The sequence below is a fragment of the Miscanthus floridulus genome, chromosome 17 (genome assembly GCF_019320115.1).
Source record: "Miscanthus floridulus cultivar M001 chromosome 17, ASM1932011v1, whole genome shotgun sequence".
In the NCBI taxonomy this organism is placed as follows: Eukaryota; Viridiplantae; Streptophyta; class Magnoliopsida; order Poales; family Poaceae; genus Miscanthus; species Miscanthus floridulus.
In genome coordinates, this window is record NC_089596.1 from 86796598 (window position 1) to 86822488 (window position 25891).

Below are 25891 nucleotides of genomic sequence, written 5' to 3' on the forward strand. Positions count from 1 at the left end.
GTTGGAAGGTACTTTCATGATACTGACTTCCTTAGAAGCACAAGGAAGAAGCGTGCGAGCCATACTTGGAGGTCCATCCTAGCTGGGAAAGAAGTCGTTGGACGGGGACTGATCGGAAGGATCAGAGATGGCACCTCAACTAACTTTTTGGCAGGATAGGTGGATTCCATTGCACTTTTATGCTAGACCGATAACGCCCATAGATGATCAAGAGGTAAGCCTGGTGTTTGAACTACTAATAGGCTTCGGACAGTGGAATGAGACCTCATCCGGGCCATCTTCCTTCCAATTGATGCCAATGCTATCCTACGGATTCCCTTGCGACCACAGGAGGGGATTGGTGGGCATGGGAACCAGAGAAGCATGATGAATACACGGTGAAGTCCACATACAGAAAACTTGCCGAAACACATACACCCTAGGTCGGGCTATCACCTGGAGGTTCAGGCAATGACTCTTGGAAAAGGACCTGGAAACTGAATGTCCCTCCAAATGTCAAGGTTTTTTGGTGGCGGGTTCTACACGAATTCCTTTCACCCAAGGACATTCTCAATCGACGCCACATTGAGCCAGTTGGTTTTTGTGATTTGTGTTGAGTGAAAAGGGAGACTATTAAGCATGTCTTCACTGAATGCACCACTGCCAGGATGTTTTGGCGCGAGGTTAAGTCCTTGACGAGCGTAAAATTACCTCGGATGCACCCCCACACTTGGGCCAGTGACATTCTGTGGGATGATGTCTGCTCTGATAAGGACCAGAGTGTTTTTACCATTGGGATGTACTGGCTGTGGACGCAAAGAAATAAACACCGTCATGGGAAAGAACAATTGGCAACTGCCACTGAGAAAGGTTGTGCAATGGGCGGTTGATGTCGCACATGATCTCTGGAAGACCACCAAAACCCCAAAGCAAAAGTTTGCGGGTGAAGTCAGAGGAAGGTGGAGGGGTGGATCAAATGCAATACTGATGGCGCCTTCTATCCAGTGCTTGGGCAGGGTATGATCGGGGTTGTCCTTCGGGATCAGGCCGGTAATTTTGAAGGTGGGAGAGCGAAGTGGTACCCCTACGACTTAGACTCTTTGTTGACGAGACTCTGGCTTGCAGAGATGGCGTGGATCTAGCCGAGGAGATGGGCGTCCAAAGGGTTCAAGTTGAAACAGATAGCCAAAAACTGGTGAAGTTGTGGGAGGTGGCGAACATCTCTCCTGTCATCAGAGAAATCAGAGATCGTAGTGCTCATTTTTTGCTTTTTCTTTGGTTTATGCCAATAGATCATGTAATCGGGTTGCTCGTGTACTGCCTAAGCAGGTCGCAAATGACGATAGTGTGGGTGAGTGGCAATCAACTCCGGCTTGTATTGCTCATCTGCTGACCGAAGATTGTATTAATTGAAGCTCTAAGTCGCAAAAAAAAAAAAAAAAAACAGTGCCTAGGAGACGATCTCTTTTGGACCAGGATTGAACATTCGTGCCAAAGGAGCGTCCAGCGGCCGAGAGCCTGTTCCAGGCCTAGGTAATTTGCAAATTTCTGGAGGACCTTAACCAAACTGCTCCAGGCTGCGTCACCACTCTCCCTCCCTTCTCTTCTCCCGTTCACCCCGCGTGCTGCGCTCTCTGACGACGACTGGGCGACAGCCGCCGCCGCCCTACACCAGCTGCCCAGGTATTCGTCGGGGCTTTCGCAGGTGACGAGCACCCACCAGGTATGCCCACCCCTTCCCTTCCCTTCCCTTCCCTTCCCTACCTGCTGTGCGAAACGGAGCACCCAAACCCTAACTTCAGCTATTTGTATTCGGATCTGATCTAGCTACAACTCCACATGTATTATGCCTACTAGCTCCCATTTTCGTTGCAAAAAACTATCGGATGTACATGTGTAGGCTCGTGTCCTTTGCTGGGTCTGCCCCTGGCTGGATTCTGCAATTCAGTGCTGGAGCCCGTATACGTTTTTGATTGATCACTGGTCACAGAACCATCAGTTTGTAGGGGAGTAGAAACCTGGGAAGCACGAGTTTAATAAAATTATTTGGCATGAGTGCTAAATTTGCAGGGGTGTAATCGAGGTGCTTCCTGAATGGCTGGGTGATGATTTTCGAGCTGGCCATCATCTTTTTTTTTCATCTGTTCATGTATCGCTTAGACCTTGCAGCTTTATTTAGTGGCGAGTTGGATTCTGCATTGCAGACATGATGGATTGTAAATTTCAGATCAGATAATTTTGTAAATTGGACCTTCTATAGGGAAACCACATGGGCACCAAAACCAGCCAAACAATTCTTTTGTTGCGAGCCTGCACAGAATTGGTTCCTGTGGAGATGAAACTATAGGAAGAGAAGTCATGAACATAGAAGTTTATTGTCTTGTGTATCAAATATGCCAATCCTCTGTCCATCTATATTCCAATGTAGCCTGCCAGTTTCAGAATTTTCTTTGTTCTTCATGCTTATCCTAACATGTTATTGGGTTAGTACTACATAGATAATTTCTGTGTAGATTGTAGACATTGTATGGTGATCCATAAACATGAGGGTCCTCGGAGCCAGTTGTGCTGTTAAAAAATAATAGAGTTTGCATACTATAGTTATTATTTGATTGGTTGATAGTCCTACACTTCAGCAAGTCATGAGTTCTAGTCCCTTTCTGCTTCAGCAAGTCATTCCAGAAGAAATCCCCCCCCCCCCCCCCCCCCCCCCCCCCCCCCCCCCCACACACACACACACACACACACACACACACACAAAAAAAAGTTTCTTTCACTCAGTATTTTCTTTGACTAAAGTTTTTGTAACTTCTTAGAACATCTGGTTTGGCTTCTATATATCAGTCAGCTAGTATTCAGGTTGTAGTAACCCTGGAAATAATCGTGATCTAATATTTGTGCCCTTTTTGGCTTCCCAATTTTAAGTTTCAAAGTTATGGTTGCATTTTTGAAAATGCTAATTTGGACCTAAAGGTTGCGCACACCCTTATCATCCTAAATCAGGTCTAATACTTTGTTTCTGTCTTCGTAGTTTGGTAGTACCTGTTAGTGTTTTAAATTAGAAATCAACTTTTGATCCAGCTTTGCATTTGTTAAGTAATCTGGCCATGTTTTACTGATAAAACTTGCTAAGATGATGTGCTTGTTTAGCTTTCCTTTTTCTTTATTTGAAGTAAAAATGCGTTTTGTTGAATATGGTTTTATAAATAACTTGTCTTTTTGGACTTCAGATTGGATAAACAATATCATGCCATTAGGTGGATAATAATATTTGACGTGCTCCTGGCTTGTTCAATTTTGGGCATCATCAAAATGTCAGGACCGCTGAATGTACGTCATCACCCTTACTAAATTAATATGGTTATGCATTTCATTATTTTTCTATTCAGTTAACAATCATAGTCTAGTTTCTTAGATCAGTTGTATGTTATCACTTATGAGTGGCTCATATAGCCTCTCCTTTTCTAGACATGGTAAATTTTTTGTTTGTTTCATTAAGGATGAAAGGGAGCATCTCTTGGTGAAGGAGGATGAGATCCGACATCGATGGCAAGAGTATTTTGACAAATTGTTCAATGGTGAGAATACGGACACAACCTTTCAGTTGGATAATTCTTTTGATGACACCAATAGGCGCTTTGTGCGGAGAATCCAAGAATCTGAGGTCAGAGAGGCGTTGGAAAGGATGAAAGGAGGTAAGGCGATGGGACCGGATGGTATCCCAATCGAGGTGTGGAGATGCCTCGGGGACATAGCTATAGTATGGCTAACCAAGCTTTTCAACCATATTTTTGATCGAACAAGATGCCTGACGAGTGGAGGAGAAGTATATTGGTACCGATCTACAAGAATAAAGGGGATATTCAAAGTTGTACTAATTACCGGCGAATTAAGTTGATGAGCCATACTATGAAGCTATGAGAGAGAGTTATCGAGCATCGCTTGAGAGCAATAACGCGGGTCTCTATGAACTAATTTGGTTTCATGGCCAGAAGGTCAACCATGGAAGCCATTTTCTTAATAAGACAAGTTATGGAGCGGTATAGGGAGAAGGACCTACACATGGTTTTTATTGACTTGGAGAAGACTTATGATAAAATACCAAGAAATGTTATGTGGTGGGCTTTGGACAAACATAAAGTCCCAACGAAGTACGTCGGGCTCATTCAGGACATGTACAACAATGTTGTGACTAGTGTTCGAACAAGTGATGGAGACACGGATGACTTCCCGATTAGGATAGGACTACATTAAGGGTCAGCTTTGAGCCCTTATCTGTTTGCCTTAGTGATGGATGAGGTCACAAGGGACATACAAGGGGACATCCCTTGGTGTATGCTTTTTGCGGACGATGTAGTGCTAGTTGATGAAAGCCGGACATGAGTGAATCAGAAACTGGAGTTATGGCGGGAGACTTTGGAGCCCAAAGGTTTTAGACTCAGTAGAACTAAAACTGAGTATATGAGATGTGACTTTGGCACTACTACTCGGGAGGAGGAAGATATTAGTTTGGAAGGTCAAGTAGTGCCTAGGAAGGATACCTTTCGATATTTAGGATCAATGCTACAGAGAGACGGGGATATTGATGAAGATGTTAGCCATAGAATCAAAGCAGGGTGGATAAAGTGGCGCCAAACATCTGGTGTCCTATGTGACAAAAGGGTACCACAGAAGCTAAAAGGCAAGTTTTATAGGACGACGATTAGACCTGCTATGTTGTATGGTGCAGAATGTTGGCCTATGAAAAGACGACATGTTCAACAGATAAGTGTCGCGGAAATGCGTATGTTGCGTTGGATTTGCGGTCATACAAGAAGGGATCGAGTTCGAAACGATGATATACGTGATAGATTAGGGGTAGCACCAATTGAAGAATAACTTGTCCAACACCGGTTGAGATGGTTTGGACATGTCCAACGGAGACCTCCAGAAGCATTGGTGCGTAGTGGAATCCTAAGCCAGGATAGTAACGTGAAGAGAGGCAGAAGAAGACCGAAGTTGACTTGGGTAGAGGCAATAAAAGGAGACTTGAAATGATGGAATATACCCAAAGACTTAGCCTTAGATAGGAGTGCTTGGAAAACAGCTATTCACGTGCCTGAACCTTGATTGCTTCTGTTGGGTTTCAACTCTAGCCTACCCCAACTTGTTTGGGACTTAAAGGCTTTGTTGTTGTTGTTGTTGTTGTATGTGTTTAGTTCTCTGTCACATTAAAAATATATAAAAATGTTGCTGAACAGAAAGCAAACATGCCTTGTTTTCTCTTATTTCTATGATAGTTGATGCTCGATTGATTAATGTAATAGCATTGTTGTTCAAGCTATTCTACCTTTTGCATCCTTGTAAGTACAAATGCATCTTAAAGTCAGTTATATATTTGACGGGGGAACTCATTTTCATCACTTTTGCAGTCAAACATTACTGGGGCTACCTCGAACCTTAGAGATTCAACAGGAAGGCCATTTACATCATCCTTTTCCAGTCAATCTGGATCACTTCCGGGTTTTCATCACTCAGGTTGGTGAAGATTACAGTATTTTGTTAGTCCATTGGTGCATGTTGCATTGACCTGCTTTTATTGTTAACTCTTCTGAGTTTGCTTGCAAGGCTCACACAACATTCATGGAAATCTTAATCTTGCAAATATCTCTGGATCATTAGCACCAAGAAATAATTCAATGGCGGGCATTCCGTCTCCAGGGGTTCAACAACCCGGTGGTGGTATTTCCAGTGGCCGGTTCCCTTCAAATAATCTTCAAGCTTCCATGTCTCAGGTTTTTTTCCTTGGCATCCACAGCTTGTTCCTGTTCACACTGAGTGGGATCTTTGTTGCTTCGGTTCTCATTTCACTTGACCCCTTTTTTAGATTCCTCATGGGCATTCTGGGATCAGCAACAGAGGAGGTATGAATGTTGGGGGGAATCCTGGATTTAGTAGTAGCATGAATGCTATTGGTGGTTCAATACAAGGTTTATCCTCAAACTTGGCTAATGTGGGTAACCGCAATTCTGCTCCTGGGTTGGCAGCTTCTCCAGTCTTAGGGAATTTAGGTCCACGAATAACAAATTCTGGGAATATTATGGGTGGGAGCAATATTGCGAGAAGTATAAGCTCTGGAGGACTTTCTATGCCTGGTATTGCATCTCGCATGAATTTAAGTGGTAACTCTGTAAGTGGGGCTATCAACATTCAAGGATCCAACCGTATGGGTAGTATACTTCAACAAGGTATGTAGATGACATTGCGGGTATGCAGGCTTGGTTGAACTTTCCATGCTTTATTGATGAATCTGTTTGTATATTCTCATGATATCTTTCATGTTGGCTGGATAGAAATGATCTGGTTCTAATTATAATTGTCTAGTTCAAATTTGAAAGGTACACTTATAATAAGATTAGTAACAGGGATGTGGAAGGGGCGAAGGGCAACACTTTGCTCCTGAAGTTTCAAAGAGCAAACTTTTATTTTGGCCCACTTTGGCTCAAAACTAACAAGGGGAACCAGGCTGTCCTTATTAGAAAGGAAAAAGTCTACTCCACCCCCTCAACTATGGAAGGTGGTCTACATAACCCCCTTAACTATGAAACCGTCTGTTTTACTCCCTGAACTTTCCAAAACCGTCTAATTTACCCCCTGGGCGGTTTTGCTACAGTAACAGCGTGTCTGCTACAGTGACAGCGGGTTTGCTACAGTACAGTGTTTTGAATTTTCTCTTTTTTTTATTTTCGTTGAATTTTTGAAAAATCATAGTAAATCATAGAAAAATCGTAAAATGAAAAATCTAATTTTATTGGACTCCACATGAGTAGATCTACACAGTGAATATATAATACGGTATGTTTTAGTACAAATTTTTTTTGTAGCTTTAGATTAATTGGAAAATCCAATTTTGTCTGTAATTAATTAGAATTTATCTATAACTAAGTTATACATAGTCCAATGAGTACGAAATTTTTACTATAGTTCAAGCATACAATAATTAGCGTACCATAAAAATTTCACCACAATTGGACCATAGAAGCTGCAGCTATGAATTATTTCAATTAATTACAGACAAAATTAGATTTTCCAATTAATCTAAAGCTACAAAAAAATTTGTACTAAAACATACCGTATTATATATTCACTGTGTAGATCTACTCATGTGGAGTCCAATAAAATTAGATTTTTCATTTTACGATTTTTCTATGATTTACTATGATTTTTCAAAAATTCAACGAAAATAAACAAAAAAAAGAAAATTCAAAACAACGGTCCTGTAGCAAACCCGCTGTTACTGTAGCAGACCCGCTGTTACTGTATCAAAACCGCCCTGAAAAACCGCCCAGGGGGTAAATTAGACGGTTTTGGAAAGTTCAGGGGGTAAAACAGACGGTTTCATAGTTGAGGGGGTTATGTAGACCATCTTCCATAGTTGAGGGGGTGGAGTAGACTTTTTCCTTATTAGAAATCAGTACCACTATGTACTGGGATTTAGTGTAATAATATATGTTTCACTTTGTTTATCCTTTGCCAGCATCCCCACAGTTTATGAACTTGCTTGGAAGTTCTTACCCAACACCTGGAGGGTCACTATCTCAGAATCAAGTACAGTCAGGAAGCAGTTCTTTAGGATCTTCTGGAATGCTATATGATGGAAGCTCAGGTGACAATGCTCCATTTGACATTAATGACTTCCCTCAGTTAACTGGACGGCCTAATTCGGCTGGAGGTGGTCAAGGACAATATGGTAATACTGCAATGCTAACAAATCTTCAAATGATTTTTAATTGAGAGTACTCTTTAGATTATATATAACTTCTGATTTCTGTAATTTGAAGGATCACTGAGAAAGCATGGAGTAAGTGTCAATGCCATTGTGCAACAAAATCAGGAATTCAGCATTCAGAACGAAGATTTTCCAGCTTTACCAGGAAATAAAGGTGTGTGCTCACCAATTACCATTGCTAGTCTCATTATGAGTGTAATAGAGAAACAGAAGCTCTTACCCTTGTTTGATTTGATATGAACGGCCACCTGTTCCCAGTTTTTTTTAGCTTTGTGCACTTGCATTTCATGTGTTGTTATTTATATTTTGGTTTGGAAAATTGCATTCAGCCATTCACAACATATGCTATAATTCAGCACTACATGATAATCTGTGATATCTTATTAATTCCTTTGATGTTTCCTTCTTGTTTAATCACACTTTGACGTCCTGATCCTCTACTCAAGTTTCCAACTAATGTTATGATAACTTCATTGATATGTTTTTAATTTGTTTCTGCTGATTATGTTTTTGTCATACTTTTTTTTCTCTTCTGGAGTGTATTATCTAATTATGTGTTTCTTTGGAATATAAGGTAGTTCCTCAGATTATCCTATGGATATCCATCACAAGGACCACCTTCATGAGAATGTAAATATTATGCAAGCACAACATTATCCTGTGAGTTGATGGTTTTACCATTTGATTTCCTGAACACTTATATTTGCTTATTCTTAATTTCGGCACACATGATTCTATAGATGGCTAGACCATCTGGCTTTAACTTGGGAAGCAGCTATCCTCCCCGTCAACATCAGCAGAGTGCTAATTCAGTAAGTAATACTATTGTTCACATCATCTCAAGATTGAACACATCACCTTTTTTTTAAAACAGCTTGATTTGTTATTTTCTTTTTCCACCAGAGCAGCAGGGGAGATCCCTACTGAGATTTGATTTTTTTGGTGCCTGCTAAGCTTTCTGAATGTGGATTACTAACCATAGTAATCTTTTATTAGGTTCAAAATGCTGGGCTGGAAACTATTGGACTAAGACCATCAAATTCTCCAAGTCCGTCAACTAATTCGGGGGTTTATGAGCAATTCATGCAGAAGTACCATCAACCACAGACTCAAAATTCACTTAGGTTGCAGGCATCTTCAGGTCCTCAACAGTACAAGGATCAGAGCCAAAAATCCGTTCAGGGAACACAGGCTGTGCCAGATCCATATAGCTTACTTGGATTGTTGAGTTTAATAAGAATGAAAGAGCCTGGACCAACAGCTCTTGCTTTGGGGATTGATTTGACATCGTTGGGGTTGAATTTGAACTCCCAAGATAATCTTTACAAGACATTTGGCTCTCCGTGGTCAAATGAGCCAGCTATAGGAGAACCTGATTATCAGATCCCTGCTTGTTTCTCTGCAGAGCCACCACCAGCACTGCAAGTAAGCTTCTAAACATTTAGTTCTTGTTAGCCTCCTTGACATTACATATTCACATATTTTTCATCCTCTGCAGCCATTACATTTTCAAAAGTTTCACCCCTTGACACTATTCTACATCTTTTACAGGTACTTTAGAGTTCATTTAACTATTCATTTGATGTAACTAGGCTGTGCATCATCTAACTATGTTCTTTGTGCAGCATGCCTAAGGATGTCGCTCAGTTATATGCTGCTAATGAACTGTAAGCATAGAAACTGCACAGTTTATATTATCACTCTCTGTGTTCTTGATATATAGCTTGCAACCTACCATGTTGTTTAAGCAAATTGCTGCTCCATGTTTTCAGATACAATAAAGGGTGGTTTTACCACAAAGACTACCGTGTCTGGCTCACAAGAGCTCCTAATTCCGCATCTCTTGTGAAAACTCCACTTCATGAACGAGGGTCCTACATTTGTTTTGATCCAAGCATCTGGGATACTGTCCATAAGGTTTCGTTATCTGAATCAAACCATACAGAATCCTGATCTATTAGCAGAGAAATGTGTATCTGAGCATTCTTTTGCTTGCAGGACAACTTTGTTCTCCATTACGAAGCAGTGGAGAAGAGACCTGTCCTTCCTTCTGCTGGCCAAAATATTAGGCGAGAATTATAAGGTAGCGTGCTTCTATCATGCATAAAATAAAGTATAATTAATTATGTGTATGTTTGACTTGCTTCTCTGATGCACACATATTTACCCTTGCAGCTTGCCCTAGGTTCTCCTGCATTTGAAGTTAGTTTGGTTTGATCAGTAGCTGTTGTCATAGATGGGATGAGTTCATACAAAATGATTCTGTAAGAACTTCTGACCCCAGGAAATTGACATGCATGCTGATCTGGAAAATGGAGCTCCTTTCCGGCAGCCCTGCCAGGTGGGAGTTGTAGACATGTAGCTGAGATTTAGGTTTGCTTCAGAATTCGTTGGCGTTAATTAGTAGGGCAATTGTACCTATGTTTTGACTTTTGAGTTTCTTTTTGCTGTTGTGACGCAGTCACCGTGATGACTATCAATGTTTTGACCGTTTTGAGTCGCATGAAAATAGAATCAGACTTTGGATTTGAGATGTGCGCGTTGCCTGTTTGACGATTGGAGTTTTGCTGAACATGTTGCGTAACTACAGAGCATATTAATGATTCTATCCGGTTAAACAATGAAGGCTCTGTAGATCTGTTTGGTTGCCTACATTATCCTGCCTCTAGGCTTGTGCGGTGCAATTTATTCGCACCTAGTTGCCCCTAGAGGCTGTCATATGAACCTGAACAATACAACGTTACAAATTTGGTTGTATTTCAATGTAGATTTGCAGTAGCCGATAGGGCATAGGAAAATGTGGAATATCCTCACCTCTATGCCAATGGTAGACAGAGAGAAGGCTGATCTGAACCCAATCGAGTGGGCCAATGGTAGACAGAGAGAAGGCAACTTAATGATCTGAATTCAATCGAGCATCCACTGGTTCGTTATGAGTGGATGTCTGTGTCCATGAGATGAAATTAGTTACCATCGAGGGGATTGAGGATTCCAGCGCAGCGAGGGAAGTCTATAATTTTGGATGGCAACAAGGGATTGTTATAGGTTTGAGTGGTAATCAGAGAATTCTCTCTAAGGCCTTGTTCAGTTAGTCAGGATTGTGCCTAGAAATCATTCCAGTTCAACAATGATTATATAAATTACATAAGGAATCCGGCTAGGAATAATTCCAGTCTGGCTGTGCGATTTGCACCATGCCGGTCAGAGTTCGAACCCCCTCGAGAGCGGATTTGTACGCCGGGGAAGGCGTAGTTTATCTGCGCGTTGAAAAAAAATCTGTAACACCCTTGGTATTAAGCATGCATCTAACCTTGATATTGCATGATCACAATCATCATTAAGCATTCATGAGCATAAGCATATCATGTATTCTATCTATGTTGGCTTATATTGCATGTAGTGTTACTTAATTGCCTTACTTAAGTTAGGGTTTACATGTAACCCATGTATGAAATGTGTGTGGAACCTTGGGAATAACTTAAACATGTTTAGAATAGCATAAGAAACAACTTTGGTATTCATGACTAAGCCTAGTTTGGTCTCAAGTCCTAGTTATGGTGTATGCCATCATTTTAAGTGGTATGTTTGACCTATTTTAAACTATGTCATAGAGTCTTTGCATGGCAAAGCACCCTTAAGCAAAGTTGTATTTGAGTAGAGCAACAACTTTTATTTTTGGGTCATGAGCTAATTCAGTGCATAGCTTGGTCTTTTTGAGCTCACAAAAATCAACATTTCACTGATTTTCAACACTTCAAGATTTCTAAGTCTTAGCGCGTTTACAGTTTAGCTGAGCCAACTTTGGGATGATTTTACTCATTAACCATTGAGAATTAGGCCTGGATCCTTTAAGAGAAATTATAGATGGTATGTAGGGCTACTACTTTGGTTAAGATTGTTTGCGCTAATAAGTTACGGATTAGGAGCTTGATCGTCGCCAAAACATGCTATCAGGCCAGACTCGCTGGCTCTGATGGTCGAATCGCTGGCCATCAGTGGCCGACCGCCGTCAGGCTCTGGCCGCCACGTGGAGGCCGCGCGTCGTCGACGGCCTGGCCGATCAGGCCATGTCGGGCCTCAGCGTGCCACTTCACGCCCCGCACTCACCCGCTCTCTCCCGTGCGTTCATTTCCTTCCCTGGCTTCCTCCTTCGCTCTCGCCTCCGCCCGCAGCAGCCGCAACAGCTTAGTGCAGCACCACCGTCGCCATTGCCGGCCCCAGCTCGCACCACGTCGCTCCTCCGCCACCACCGTAGTTCCATTGTGCTCCCACCGTCTCACCGCGCCCGCATTGCTTGCTAGCCGCGCACGGTAAGGTCTCTGTGCCACGCACGGCCTCGTTGTCGTTTCGCCGCCGTGCCACGTCGCCGTGGCCGGGTCGTCTCCGACCACCGCTGGTCACGATAGGGTGTGCGCTAGAACCATCGTCGATTGTAGAAGCTTGTCGTAACCCTAGATCGAGCTGTCACGACCAGCTCCGGCGCCTCGCCGACGACCCGCTCCGCCGTGCCGCCATGACCGCCGCCATCGTCCTTAGCCTCGTTAATCCGTCCAACTAGTTGCTCTAGCATGTGCACAAGGTCTCCGGGACCGTTGTAGTACCGGTGCCGTCGCCGGAGAAGCTCACCGTCGGTGAACTCCAACAGTCCCGCACCGTTGCTCTGTTTTTGTGCCAATGACGTGCGGGCCCATCTGATGCGTGGGTCCCGGCTGTCATCGGCTATAGAGTGAAAGCTAGTTCATTTATTTCAGTTTTGGATGCAAACTTTGAAAAATCATAAGTGGAGTTCTAGAGGTCCAATTCTTGTGAACCAAAATTTGTTGTGATCCTCATGAAGTGTAGGGTTTTGTAAAAATATGAAATGTACATTTTCTAGTATTTTTCTTGGTGATTAAAATGTATTTAAATAAGTGCTTTTTGAATGTTAGTAAACTTGTAAATTAGATATTTTGAGCTAGAAAAGTGATGAAATTGTGATTCCAATTTTGTTGGACTTGTGTTGATATGCTTTAGCTAGGAAAAATAATAAATTTGTTGTAAACTTAAGTTAAGTAGGGTCTTTCTATTTATCTATTAATAAATGGTATTTTTTAAGGAAAATTGTAGGGATAAAAATATGTAACATATTGATATGCAAATTTTTGTATAGTAGTATGGCACTAATATGAAGCTAGGAAAAATATATAATCTGTTGTTTGACACTTTTATATAAGGTTTACTATTTTCACTAAAATAGGCCTTGCTAGCTTGTCATTTTTGTAAAGGATGTTATACTTGGTCAAATGGCATGAAAATTTTATAGTCGTCTATTGGTAGCACTTGGAAGCCACTGTAATTTTCTGAGAATTTATTGTGCACATTTGGTATATGTTTGTTATTTTTCCTAATTATCTAATTAAATTAATAAAGGCATTCAAATGAATAGTTTGGGCTTTACCATTATGTTTTCTTGAGTGTATTTGGTATTCTTCAACTGTTGCTATACTTGGTGATGTCAAATTGTGAATGCTTACATGTAGTAAAAATATTGTTGTTTTATAATTCGATTTAGAAGTATTTTCGGACAGATTCTGTTGTTGGGTATGTTGCATAGTAAAAATGATGTTTGCTTTAGAAATGGTTAATAACAAAGTTGTAGGAAACTTCTTCATCTATCTTGTGTTAAAATTTCAGAGCAATATGTCAAAGGGTTTAGAAAATATAGTTGTTTTGAGTTAGTCTCCCGAAATGCTTGTTCTCTGGAATTTCTAGACAACACTGTATAGACTGCCTGTTTTGGTTAGGATAGATTATGAATTAGCTTTTGGTGATTAAATAGGAGTTGTAGGAAATTTTATAAGCTTTCCATAAAGTCCAAGATAACAGCATTTGGTTAAGTAGAACTTCAGTTATGATGTAAACTTGTAACTGCCATGTGTAGCTTAGACATTGCTTTATGTGAAATTTGTAAGTAGATAGAGAAGAGATATGCACATACTCAGTTAGCATGGAGTTAGCATTGCTATCATTGTGCTACTTAACATCATTATTGCAGCATGTACCTTTCCATATCACATCATCTATGATCCTTCGTATGCATTCATGAGACTTACTTATGCATATGCATGCAATAGGTGCCACCGAGGAGATCACGTTGGTGGAGCTCGACGTCGACCCACAGAAGGATAATCAAGAGGTGCAGCACCAGGAGGTTCTCGGAGAAGGAGAGCCTGAGGTTGATCACATTCCCGAGTGCCCCGATCATCAGCCAGCGACGTTCGTGAAAGGCAAGCTCCAGAGCATTATAAGCCTCCCTACTTTATTAATGTCACCTAAAGTTATTCGTATTGATGCATTACGTGACAGGAGTTGTTTGGAAACACTTGCTGCATATTACCTTTTCTTGACCAGAAATATCTACCATGAATCCTATTTAAGTCCAGGAACGCTTATCATGCTTAGCTATGCTTAGACTGGTAGAAGTCGGGTGATTTCCTGTCAGCTGCGAGCTATAGGTGATAACTTGATCACGGTTGGCTATATTGTGCTATCATAGAATATAACCTGGTACTGTTGAATAAATGGAGATTAGGCGGAGTCTTATGTTGTGGTATCATAGTGATTCCGTCTGTGTCGTTTAAGGACCGGTCGTTGGAGGTCATCTTGTCATGTTGAACGCATACCTCTCACATAGTTGGCCGGATAAGTCGTTTCGACCGCGAAGCTGAGTAGCTCAACTCAGGCCGGGGACACGAGCAGTTAAAGTGCGCACCCTGGAGGCATTAAGGATGTGCGGAGAGCCAATGGCGTAAGCCCAAGGGCGGGTTAGAGTCCTGAGCCCCCTTGGCAGATTGGTTGTATCTTTGAGGGTGCGGCGCTGGTCCTACCCGTGATGTACTTGAGTTGTTTCAAAGGTAACCTGATGCGACCTCGACGGGGGAAGTATGGGTGTGTGTTAGGAATAATTCCCCAGCTGGGTAGGAATCGATTCGAAACGCCGTCTCTCCCGGATAGTGAGAACTTGACTTGAGCACACTTCATCGTAGTAAATGATGGAAATATTGGTTATGGGATTATGCAAGAACTCAACTGGATATGGTTATTATTGTGATGACTTAATGGTACCAACATATTTGGCATAGGATAGTTGTTAATCTAGTATGAGATAGGATTAATAACTGGTGATTCACAATTAAAGATATGTTGGATAACTTATGCTTCTTCTGCAAATGATGTCTACCAGCTCTACTTATAAAGCCTTGCATACTCCTTGGTGTCTTAGTATATTAGTTAGACGGGTAAGTCTAGCTGAATACCTTCTCGTACTCAGGGTTTTATTTCCATTGTTGCAGATAACGTTTTGTATCACGGCTACAGCAAGAACTGGCTTGTTCCTGCAGTGGATGAGGACTAGGACCATGGGCAATGGTCATGTTATTTATCATCTCATGCTTGTGCTTTTGGTTGGAGATGACTATGAAACTGGCTTTGTATTAAACTACGTGTGATGTTGATGTTAAACTACTTTGCTTCCGCTACTTTTAAACTTGGTTTGTAATAATTATTCGAACTTTGATGTATGAGAAATATTTGTGAATTGTGATGTAACATGTGGCTGGTTATGTTGAATCACTACGATCTTGGTTTGTATGTTGGTTGTTTGAGATCCTTCGCGATTTCGTTGGACTATCGTGTTTATATGAGCTCAAGTACGACGGTTTGATCGCTTCGGTGATTACTATTGTACTTATGCTCTTATAAATTAGATGGTTCTGTGACAAAATCCCCTCGTCTGTCCCACGTCAAAGCACAGGTCTAAGGCTATCCCGGTCTCACGAGACATACGATGCCGCTGTGTATGGGTGAGGCAGAGGTTCGAGGGTTTTCTCAACCTACGTGAGAATGTCTTCTTCTCAGGCACAATGCCCAGGGACTGTCCTACCCCGCGGGTCGAGTTTTTTTTATTAATGATGTTATATTAGAACACTGTAGATAATATGACAATAATATACAGCCAACAATCGAATATTCATTGCGGGTCACCCAACACCAAAAAACAGCTTTGTTCTGAAGGCCCACCGGATCATCACGCACGACAGAACAGCACCCTCCATGCCACCAGCACCCTCCATGCCACCAAAACGAGAGCGGTCAGGGGTGAAGCTACGTGTATTTAGAGGGTTGAAATACACATACACCTCCGATATATAAACAGTGACTTGAACAAAATTTCAGGAGCAGCACGCGAACAGCTACATGGTACATTAACATTTCTGGAGCATCCTGAAACTTACTTGAGCAAGTGCCAAAGCGACAACCAATCAATGCACATATACATCGACCAGCGTTCGTCGTCCTCTGCATCGCAGAACAAAAGGGACAACTTTGTATCGCCTTCTCCCACCTACGCGCACATTCAAGACGTGAAGCTGTCCTTCACGTTCAGAATCTCAGCGTCATAAGCCGCGATGGCATCCAACACCTTGAGGTGGCAGATCACCTGTGCCCCCGCCGCCGCTTGCTCTCTCACCTCCTCCATCTCCTTGTGCAGCGTGCTCGAGCTGAATTCTGCGGGCGCATCGACGTCGTAGATGAAGTACGGCTTCACCGAAGAGTCATCAGGGTTTTTTAGTTGCAAGTGAAGGTCGCGTCTCTCCAGCACCCGCCCTTCAGCTGTGGCTATGAGGTCTCGCATGCGGTCTCTGTTGTCAGGGTTCATGTAGTCACTCAGGCAGAAACACAGTCCTGAAAACAGATTTGGTGCCTGCAACCATGAAACGAAGAATCGAGATGCAGCGATTAGCTTAGGTCCATGAATGGACTCCTGTGTTGAATGACCGCCAGTGCCACATAACATACCGCTTCAGCTGCTCGCATTCTTCCCTTCTTCGGTCCGTCGATTGTTCTGTCTGAACCCATGCTGAATGCTACCTCGTAAGCAGCTTCTGGAACTGGAAGTGTCGTCCCCAAGCAGCCCGCAACCCCTGAAAGAGCAAGGTCAAAAGCATCAGCACCGGATAAAACTCCTAACTCCTCTACTGATTTTCGATGCCTCCAATTCATGACTCCGAGGGTGACAAGCTTCAAATAAGTAAAACGTCACTCAAAACATACAAAAGAAAAGCTCACATATGGAACTGCAGCAGAGAGATGCATACTAACATTCAAAATGGACAACCCATCTCCCAAGCAGTATGGCCATGAGGACTTCAAAGGATCTGCTGCATGAGCTGCCAGCACCTTTCGCCACAATGACATGGGTCACATCTTTTGACCACTCTTCCATCAGCGTCGCGTTGGTCGAATACGCAAAGTTTTGCAAGAAATCCTGTCCAACAAGTGTGAAGCAAATAGGTCATGAGCTCGAATGGAACAGAAATCATTAGTAATGCATGCAGCAAACAATTTCTTGCACCACATTTATCCATAAAGATGGATTCAAATGGAACATACGAAACATGTTATCCATCCATGAAACGCCTTTTTGCTACTTTATTCTATGTTACCTTCTCCGACACACTTAATGACAAGCCAGACAAAACCAACTGATCAGAAGGGCAGTTCGATGTGTCAGGCTGATCTGCAGTTGTTTCTTCCCCTTGGAAAGCAATAGAAATTCCTTCGGCTGGATGACAGCTGGAATGATGGGACACAAGAGAAAATAATTATAATTAAATAATCAATGACTGTTCAATGACCAACAACCTTTATGTAATCTCCCAAGAAGGGCCAAGACCTAAAAAGATCATGTACCTCTGAGGGGAGGATAAATTCGAGGTGTTACACTCATGTGTTTGTTGATTATCCCTTTCACGATTCTTAGAAGTTGCTTTGTCGTATGAATGTTGGCTAGAGTCAAGAAACACAATAAAGAATTACCACAATCAGAGACTATTGAATAGTGAAGCTAAGTAACCAGGAAACTGTCTTAAGAAGGGAGAAGAAACATGACATACCCTAGTGGCAAGGAAGAAGAACTTGAGGTGTCAAGCTGATCTATTTGTCCATCCCTTGAGTTATTGGTGGAAATTCCTTCTTTTTGAGAATCTTGGCTAAGAAAAACATGAAAAATACAACACAGAGATTATATATTTATCAGATGAACTCCAAAATCTACATTACATATCACATAGCAAACATGACGAAATCACATACCTCCGAGGCAAATAGAAAGGATTTGAAATGTTAAGCTGCGCAGTTTGTTGATTTTTCCTTTGATGATTGTCAAAATTTTCTTCCTTTTTTGTATACAGGCTGAACAACCAATTATGGAAATGGAAATGGGTGATAGATAAAATTATTATGAACCTTTACAGTATACCCAAAGGAAAGATGAATAAATATCATGTACCTGCCAGGCAAGCAAAAACTCATGGAGTTAAGCTGATCCATTTGTTTGCCACCCCTTGAGCTATTGGGAGAAATTCCTTCTTTGTGAGAAGGTTGGCTTGGGGGGGAAATACAGCACAGAGATTATATATTAATCACAAGGTCTCTAATATCTATATTTGCATGACATTACAATTCACATACCTCTGTGGGAACGAGGAAGTATTTGAAGTGTTAAGCTGATCAGTTTGTTGAGTTTCCCTATGACGAACATAAAGATTTCCTTCCTTATCTGCACATTTGCTGAAACCACGAAATTGTAGAAATGAAATATGGATGTTTCTTACAAAAATTGAATGAACCTTTATATTATCTATGGAGGTGAAGAAATGATTTTACCCTACAGGCGAGAAAGAACTTGTGGTGTTATGCAAATGAGATTGCTGACCTTCCTCTTCGAAATTGGTGAAAGGTTCTTCTTTGCATGAACAATGGCTAGAAAGAAAAATACAATACAGATTACATGAATTGCAACATCTACATATCTCCCAAGAAGAGCAAAGAATGATTACAATACCTTTGACGCAGGGAAGAACTGTAATTCTCCTTTCTATGTGTCCGCAGCTTATCACACGGTAGAGTCTTTGAAACATGTTCAGGGCACAACACATGGCCTTTAGCCTACCACGTAAAATTAAGCATGTCAGAATATGACGTTGGTCGTAAGTAGTAAAGAAACCTTTGGATCAAAGGAAAAGTGCTTACAACATCCCAGCGGCAATCAATTATCTGAACTGCACATGGAACGTGATAACTCTTCCTGCAGTGCTTCTCATAACAACCAAGGGCTGCTCCCAGGAGTCCACATCTTCTGCATCTCAGTCCTGAAGCACGTCTAATTTCTGACTCCAAGTTCATAACAACGTCACCATCAAACCATACTTTAGGAGCCCTTCATAAAAAATCAGTAGGAACAGAATATGAAAGGCTGTATCACCATAGCCAAGCAGTCCTTTAGATTAAAATTGAACTGAACAGATTTTTTTCTAAAAAAAGGGAACACGGTTGCGTCTTAAATCTGCAGTGAAAATGACATGATGATATATCTAAATCATGTAGATTAATATAAAGAGTTGCACAGTCTACACAAAAGACGAACTCTACCACTCGATGCATTCCTTATGGACATAGATGGCATTTGATGAGTTGCCCTCGTCAATGGACAAAACTCTTCCGTTTAGATAACGTACCATCGGACCATGAAACGACTGGAACAGAGGGGAGACAGTACCAGTTAGATGCCTTCAACACATCAGCTCTGAAAGGTAGCTGTAAAATGATTTAACTTGTATTACCTCGGTCGTTCTAAATGAATGACAAAAAACACATTCGTCTTCAAACAAATTGATTGGAGTTGGCAATCTCTTCAACTCAGTAGCACATCCAACGTCTTGGGACAAGACACGTTTTCTTGACACGTTGCTTTCTCTTCGTGAGCGCTTATTAGGTCCTCCGGCTCCTATTTTGCTTTGCTTACTGTCAGGGGATGGTAATCCCCCTGCATCTGCCACAGCTTTTAAGATTTGACCTTTCAACGGTGATGCATCTGTGTTCTATAATAGAAATTAATCCACAGAAAGTTGAACATAAATCTGGTTGCATCAAACTTTGAAACAAAGGTGAACAAAAACGACTGAAAGAACCTGTTTGAATCCGGGTTGAGTTGGAGAGTTGATTTTTCTTTTACCACGCATTATGTCCACATAAGTAGCAGACCTTGCATCTATGGGTTGTAAAGCTGTGACCAACATCAAGGTCAAAATTTAAAATGGTGGACTAGATAGATATGTTTAAAAATCATGAGACTGTTAGCTAACATCAGACATGCGGCATTCTTGATGAATCAAAAGTCATGGACATGTGAAAGAAAAACAAACTAAACTAATATACATACTCCTTCCTTCCCAAAATAAGTCTCCATCTCGCATTTCAAGGAGTCAAACAATCTCAACTTTGACCAAATATAAATACTAATATTTGTGATACGAGATAAACATCGTTAGATTAATCATGTCATACATTTTCATAGGAAACCTTTTTGGAGATACGATACGATGCTATTTTTTATAAATCTAGTCAAAGTTGAGATTGATTGACTCCTCAAAATGCAACTTATCTTGGGACGGAGGGTGTACCCTATAACCAATTACAGTTCAGAGATTAAGAGATTGTTATGGCTCGTGGTGACAAACTGATAAACCTTGATTAAAATGTGTCTTGTACTTGTACTACTGATGGAGACATTATTTTTCACTCTACCTGGGCAAGAGACTAGTACTTCCGACAAAAATCTGAACAGCTACTCATCAGGTCATCAAGGTCGTCGATGATAAAAGAAGGGTCCATGACCAAATTGTTGCCCCCAAATTTGGCAAAGAGAAAGGAAAAGGCACTTTGGACGCCGGTCGAGATTGGAAATGATAAGACGTAGACAGGTACCCAAAACCGCTAAAACTAGCAAGAACCCTGACCCTGTTCACAAAATCGGGACTGTAGTCGTGACCTAGCCGGACCGCGACCGACACCTCCCGTTCCCGTCCCAGTCGCTGCCATGATCCGGCATGCCGACACCATTTACTGCGCGAGGAGACGGAGATGCCACGAGGACGATACGGAGAAAGAGAAACGGCCGCTCGGCGCAGGCAGCAAAACGTGAGAGAGGGAGGAGTGGAAGCGGCGGCGGCGGCGGTGGCGAGCGGGGTGGTGCACTTTTGGCTCACCTGGACGGCGGGCCGATCGCCGTCGCGCACCCGCAAGATGATAGCCGTCGGACCGTTGCCCCTCTCTCGTCAGTGCTCAGTCCTCACTCACCTCTTGCGCGGCTGACCGCAAGCACGTTTCAAACCTTGCCGGCTTCGCCGCTCCGGTTCGTTTCGTTTCGTTTCCTCAGCTCGAGGTGAGGTGACAGGGGCAGGCGTGCAGCGTTGGCAATAAATGTCAGGGGGCACGGAGAAAGCCAGCGGAGACCGAGAGTAGTGGCAGAGCTGGTTTGCGATTGGCGAATGGGCGCGATATGATGGCGGTGCACGGCTGCACGCGTAGCTTGGTCATACAGAGCTAGGCACGACGGTACGATACGAAGCCTGTTTTTTTTTAGTTTGACACGAGCACGGCACGGCCCGATGACATGCGGTCCTGGGCTGGCCTGGTCCGAGGGAGTAGGCCGTGTCTGGGCCGCTGCTCAGGCCCGTGGGCCAGCACGGCACGGCCCGGCCAGTGGCCCAACCACCCCTTCTTCGGCCCTCCCCCTCCTGGTCTCCTCCCCTCCCGTTATACTTGGCCATGCAGCCCGAGGCACGATGGCACGGCACGAAGCCCGTTTTTTTAGTTCGACATGAACACGGCACGGCCCGATGACATGCGGGCCCGGGCTGGACCGGCCCGAGGGAGCAGGCCGTGCCTAGGCCGCTGCTCAGGCCCGTGGGCCAGCACGGCATGGCCCGGCCACCCCCCCTTCGGCCCTCCCCCTCCTGGCCTCCTCCCCTCCCGCTCCCGGCCTCTCCGCGGCCCAGCGCGCTGCTCGGCCCAGCTGCCCCGCCTCCCCCCGCTCCTCATATATAAGCCGCACGCCGCGGCCGCGACGGCTCTCACACCCCGAACCCTAGTTCATTTCTCGTCTCTCTCACCTTGCTCTCGTCTCTCTCGCCTCGCCTCGCTCTCGGCTCTTGCCCTCGCGGTCTCGCCTCCGTCCTCCCCGACTCCGGTGAGGTGACCTCGACGCCTCCCCCCTCCTCATATATAAGCGCACGCCGCAGCCGCGGCGGCTCTCACACCCCGAACCCTTGCTCATTTCCTCGCCTCGCCTCGCTCTCGGGTCTCACGGTCTCCGTCCTCCCTTACTCCGGTGAGGTGACCTCGACGATCCGCCTGCCGCCGGCGAGCAGCTCTCTACTCCTCCTACCTGATCCCCTCCCTGTTCCCTCTCCGCCTCTCCCTTCTCCCTCTCTCTATCTCCCCTCTAGATCTCATTGATTATGTGAGTTGGCTGTCTCTATTTGTCCCTCCTCCGCCGTCTGCCATCGTTGCTGACTGAGTGTCGTCTTCTCTCTCGTCGTCTTCTCTAGCACCGGGCTTCGGCTGCGCAGGTGAAACCCTAACCCTAACTCTAACCCTAACCCTAACCCTAACCCTAACCATGTTCTAATTTCTTCTTTTTCTTTCAATGTATGCTTCTGATTTCTTCTTCTTCCATTGTTTCGCAGGTCGGTAGCCGATGCATCGTCTTCTAGCTGCGGCTTAGAGCGAGCAAGGCGGCCACCCGCACCGTTGAGGAACGGGGCTGGAGAGGCGGCCATGACCGACGAGGATGGCCTCCTGCCGGTTGGCCTGGCCCCAGAGGGCGAGAACGACGACGACACTCGAGCCGACGCTGCTGCGTTGTTCGGTATCGATCTTGGGGACGGCTCTGCTGCTTCGATCGATGTGGACGCGGATGGTGGCGAAGGGGCGACGACGACTGCGAACTCCAACGGCTCTGCTCCATCGGTTGCTGGTACAGGTAACAATAGTAAGCGCAAATCGCCTGTGTGGGCTAATTTTGAGGAGATCTATGAGGTTATTAATGGTTCTAGAATTTGCACCAAGGCTGTTTATAAGATGTGCAAATCTACCTTGTTTGCTAGATCTGCTGCTGGCACCGGTCACTTAAGAAGGCACCAAAAATCATGTAGGATTAAAACTGATCAACGTGCTAGGGTTCAATCTAGGCTTTCATACAATCCTGATGGTTCTGTTTATAACTGGGATTATAAACCTGAAGTTGCTAGATCTGAATTATGTCGTTTGATTGCTAAGCTTGATCTGCCTTTAGGAATTGGTGAGACTGATGCTTGGGAAGAATACATTGTTAGAGCTCATAATCCTAGGTTTGTTAAGGTCTCTAGACAGACCACCACTAGAGATCCTGCCAAACTTTTTAATGAACGACGTAATATAATTAAGAACTGTGTGTTGTCTGGTGCTTCTTCTGTTGGTCTGACATCAGACATTTGGTCTGGTAATGTAAAGAAAGACTATATCAGTGTTGTTGCTCATTATGTGACTGCTGACTGAGAGTTGCAGAAAAAGGTAATTGGTTTCCGCTTGATTGAGGTAAAACATACTTGTGAGAATATTGCAGAAAAAGTTGCTTGTGTAATTGAAGAATTTGGTTTGCCTGACAAGGTATTCTCTGTTACTCTTGACAATGCTTCTTCCAATGTTAAGACTATAGAAACATTGACACCTATGTTTGCTGGTTATCTGGGTTTTGAACCTGCACCTACACCTTCAGATCCTAATAAGGTTAAGTATCATCTTGTGCATCAATGTTGTGCTTGCCATATTATTAATCTGATAGTAAAATCTGGCTTAAAAAGGTTCAAACCTTACACTGAGAATTTCAGAACTGCTATTAACTTTTTGAATTCATCTAATCAAAGGATTGCTTTGTTCAAGAACTTTTACATTGCTAAGGGTGTTAGACCTAGAAAGTTTGGTTTGGATATGGATGTTAGATGGAATGCTATATATCTTATGCTTAAACACCTGCTTCCATATAATGATGTTTTTTCTGTGTTCATTAATTCCAACTATGGCTCAACGTTGTTAACTGCAGGTCATTGGTATATTGCTGATAAAATACTTGAATTCCTGGAAGTTTTTTATGACTCCACAGTCACTCTTTCTGATGTTTACTATCCAACTAGTCCACTTATTCTGCACCATCTGCTAGATATTATAACTCATTTGCATGAAAGTTCAAAGGATCAGAATTTGTTTTCTATTGTCTATCCTATGAAGCTTAAATACCTAAAATACTGGAAGGACATACCTCTGTTGTATTCATTTGCATTTATTCTTGATCCTAGAGGTAAAATGAGAGGTTTCTTTAATGTTCTTATCATAATGCAACAAAAAACTGGTTTTGACTACAGTTCTTATTATGGTATTGTGAAAACTGAAATTTTTAAGTTGTTTAACAAGTATGAAGAAAAGTTTGGTGCAGCTAGGTCTCAAAGGAGGGCTGCACAACCTGCAAGCATCACAGGTAAGAGGAAGCAAGCATGGGGAAGAATTTTTGGAGGCCCTGGAGCATCTGGTGTTGTTGGACCTTCCCCTGTCTCTGCTCCCAGTCCTTCTTTATCTACTTCTGCTGCTGCTTGTGAGCTATCTGCTTATCTGGACAGTGACAATGTCACTGCATATGAGGATGACTTTGATCTACTTCTCTGGTGGCGTGACCATAAGCTAACATATCCAGTGCTTTCTATCATGGCTAGAGACATTATGTCAGTTCCTGTTTCAACAGTGTCTTCAGAATCTTATTTCAGCTTGACAGGAAAAATACTTGAGGAGCGACGCCGTCGACTATTGCCTGAACATGTGGAGATGCTTGCTTGCATAAAAGATTGGGAGCTGGGTGAAAGAAGACTACAACATGATGTTGTCAACCAAGAACTGGTAGACTCCTTCGAGCATCTCTATCTTGATGAAGATGCATCTACTTCTGGGGCTCCTTCTACTAGCACATCTGCATCTGTGGCTTCTACATCTGGTGGTTCTTGAGTTGAGAGTTGAGATTGAGACAGTGAGAGTGTGAGACTTGAGAGGTGAGCTGAGAGCCTGAGACTTGATTATGATCTGTATCTGTGATGTATCATGTAAACCTTTGAACATGTTTAAGACTTATAAGAGCTGTGCTGCACTTTTTCCCCTTTCTGGGGTTTCTCACAAGGGTGAGTTTTACCCAGAAAGATTTTTAATGAGGCAGCATTGCACACAGCTCAGTTATCCTTTTAATTTCCTCTTGTTCTCTGTGTGTATGGTTTTGGTTTTAGTTTGAAGCTCTTCTGGGAAAAAAATACTTCAAATTTAAATACTTCTTGTTGAGATGATTTTTTTGATGTGTTTTAAACCTACGGGCCTCGGGCTGGTACGGCCTGATGATTTGGCCGTGGCTAGCAGGCCGGGCCGGCATGGATTTAGGCCCACAGGTCCGTGTTTGGGCTGATGGCAAGGCACGAGGCCCGTAGCGGCATGGCACGGGAGGCACGGCGTGCCGTGCCGGCCCGACATCCTCCGGGCCATGCCTGGCCCGTGCCCAGGCCATGCCGAGCCGGGCCGGCCCGATGGCAAAGTATACGCGTAGCGAGCTGGATGGCTGGAGTACCGGAGCCGTAGCCCGTAGACCCACAGTCCACAGATGAACGAACCCAATAAATCTAGTTCAGTTTTTTATGTACCAAAAAAACACGGGACAAAGGCAAACCGGAAGAGCAGATTTTGGGATGTTTTTGCAAGATTATTATTATTTTATATATTTTCGGTAATACTGTCTAATCCGTCTTTTTCAGCTTATTTTTTTTAGTCGGAACAGTATTTTTTCCTCACAATAAATCAGCCGAAACAATATTTCAGCTTGTTTTTTCAGCGAAGCGAACGGGGCCACTAGGTAGAGGACGTCTGTCCACCTGAATGGTGCCCATATCGGGTCGCGACGCAGCCCAACAACCCCATCTTATCTATTTATCCAACAATTCGTATCTTCTGAACAACAAGAAGAAAAAACTCACCTCACTGCAACGCCGCTACAGCTATCTGCATCGGCGCTCTCCATCGCGTCTCCCTTTCCATCCACCTCCGCTCTGCCAGCTGGCATCTCCTCCGCTTCAGAGCACAACAACCCGTCTTCCTCTCCACCGCGCCTTCCGCCCGCGGCAGGCTTCTCCAGCGCACGGACCCACCGCAACCTTCTCCATGGGACCTACCGTGGCCTTCTCCACCGGAGCAGCGAGC

The 25891-nt window shown here is 43.4% G+C and overlaps 3 protein-coding genes and 1 non-coding gene across 8 annotated transcripts; 2 read left to right on the top strand and 2 right to left on the bottom strand.

Moving 5' to 3' along the window:
• The first annotated feature begins 1544 nt into the window (after window positions 1-1544).
• Window positions 1545-10278, top strand: LOC136516253 (probable NOT transcription complex subunit VIP2). 3 transcript variants are annotated; one of them, XM_066509614.1, is made up of 16 exons: window positions 1545-1702; window positions 3210-3309; window positions 5391-5496; window positions 5587-5753; window positions 5846-5882; window positions 6006-6206; window positions 7496-7708; window positions 7800-7901; window positions 8322-8407; window positions 8488-8559; window positions 8744-9172; window positions 9246-9298; window positions 9373-9414; window positions 9520-9664; window positions 9746-9830; window positions 9923-10278. In XM_066509614.1, the coding sequence occupies exons 2-15, from the start codon at window positions 3292-3294 to the stop codon at window positions 9827-9829; spliced, it is 1755 nt and encodes a 584-aa protein (XP_066365711.1). In that variant the 5' UTR covers window positions 1545-1702; window positions 3210-3291; the 3' UTR covers window position 9830; window positions 9923-10278. The 3 variants fall into 3 exon arrangements, with proteins under 3 accessions (XP_066365711.1, XP_066365709.1, XP_066365710.1); XM_066509612.1 differs by having other exon boundaries at window positions 5846-6206; XM_066509613.1 differs by having other exon boundaries at window positions 5846-6206; window positions 8322-8377.
• On the bottom strand, window positions 5419-5496 carry LOC136519299 (small nucleolar RNA snoR35). Its single transcript, XR_010774849.1, has one exon. It is a non-coding gene; the product is annotated as a small nucleolar RNA snoR35 (small nucleolar RNA).
• A 5504-nt stretch (window positions 10279-15782) lies between the features above and the next one.
• LOC136518545 (BRCA1-associated RING domain protein 1-like) lies at window positions 15783-20985 on the bottom strand. Of its 3 annotated transcripts, none has more exons than XM_066512221.1 (16): window positions 20836-20985; window positions 19759-19853; window positions 19411-19668; window positions 19220-19323; window positions 18824-19007; window positions 18633-18736; window positions 18455-18550; window positions 18260-18358; window positions 18078-18173; window positions 17882-17980; window positions 17683-17778; window positions 17480-17575; window positions 17233-17362; window positions 16889-17054; window positions 16586-16710; window positions 15783-16490 (listed from the first exon to the last, which is right to left on the bottom strand). In XM_066512221.1, exons 2-16 carry the CDS (start codon window positions 19807-19809, stop codon window positions 16143-16145), a joined length of 2052 nt encoding a protein of 683 aa, XP_066368318.1. In that variant the 5' UTR covers window positions 19810-19853; window positions 20836-20985; the 3' UTR covers window positions 15783-16142. The 3 variants fall into 3 exon arrangements, with proteins under 3 accessions (XP_066368318.1, XP_066368317.1, XP_066368319.1); XM_066512220.1 differs by having other exon boundaries at window positions 18821-19007; XM_066512222.1 differs by lacking the exons at window positions 19220-19323; window positions 19411-19668; window positions 19759-19853; window positions 20836-20985 and having other exon boundaries at window positions 18460-18550; window positions 18821-18959.
• A 1423-nt stretch (window positions 20986-22408) lies between these two features.
• LOC136515915 (zinc finger BED domain-containing protein RICESLEEPER 1-like) lies at window positions 22409-24661 on the top strand. The gene is made up of 3 exons (XM_066509368.1): window positions 22409-22990; window positions 23100-23111; window positions 23177-24661. The coding sequence occupies exons 1-3, from the start codon at window positions 22409-22411 to the stop codon at window positions 24659-24661; spliced, it is 2079 nt and encodes a 692-aa protein (XP_066365465.1).
• Window positions 24662-25891: the final 1230 nt, after the last annotated feature.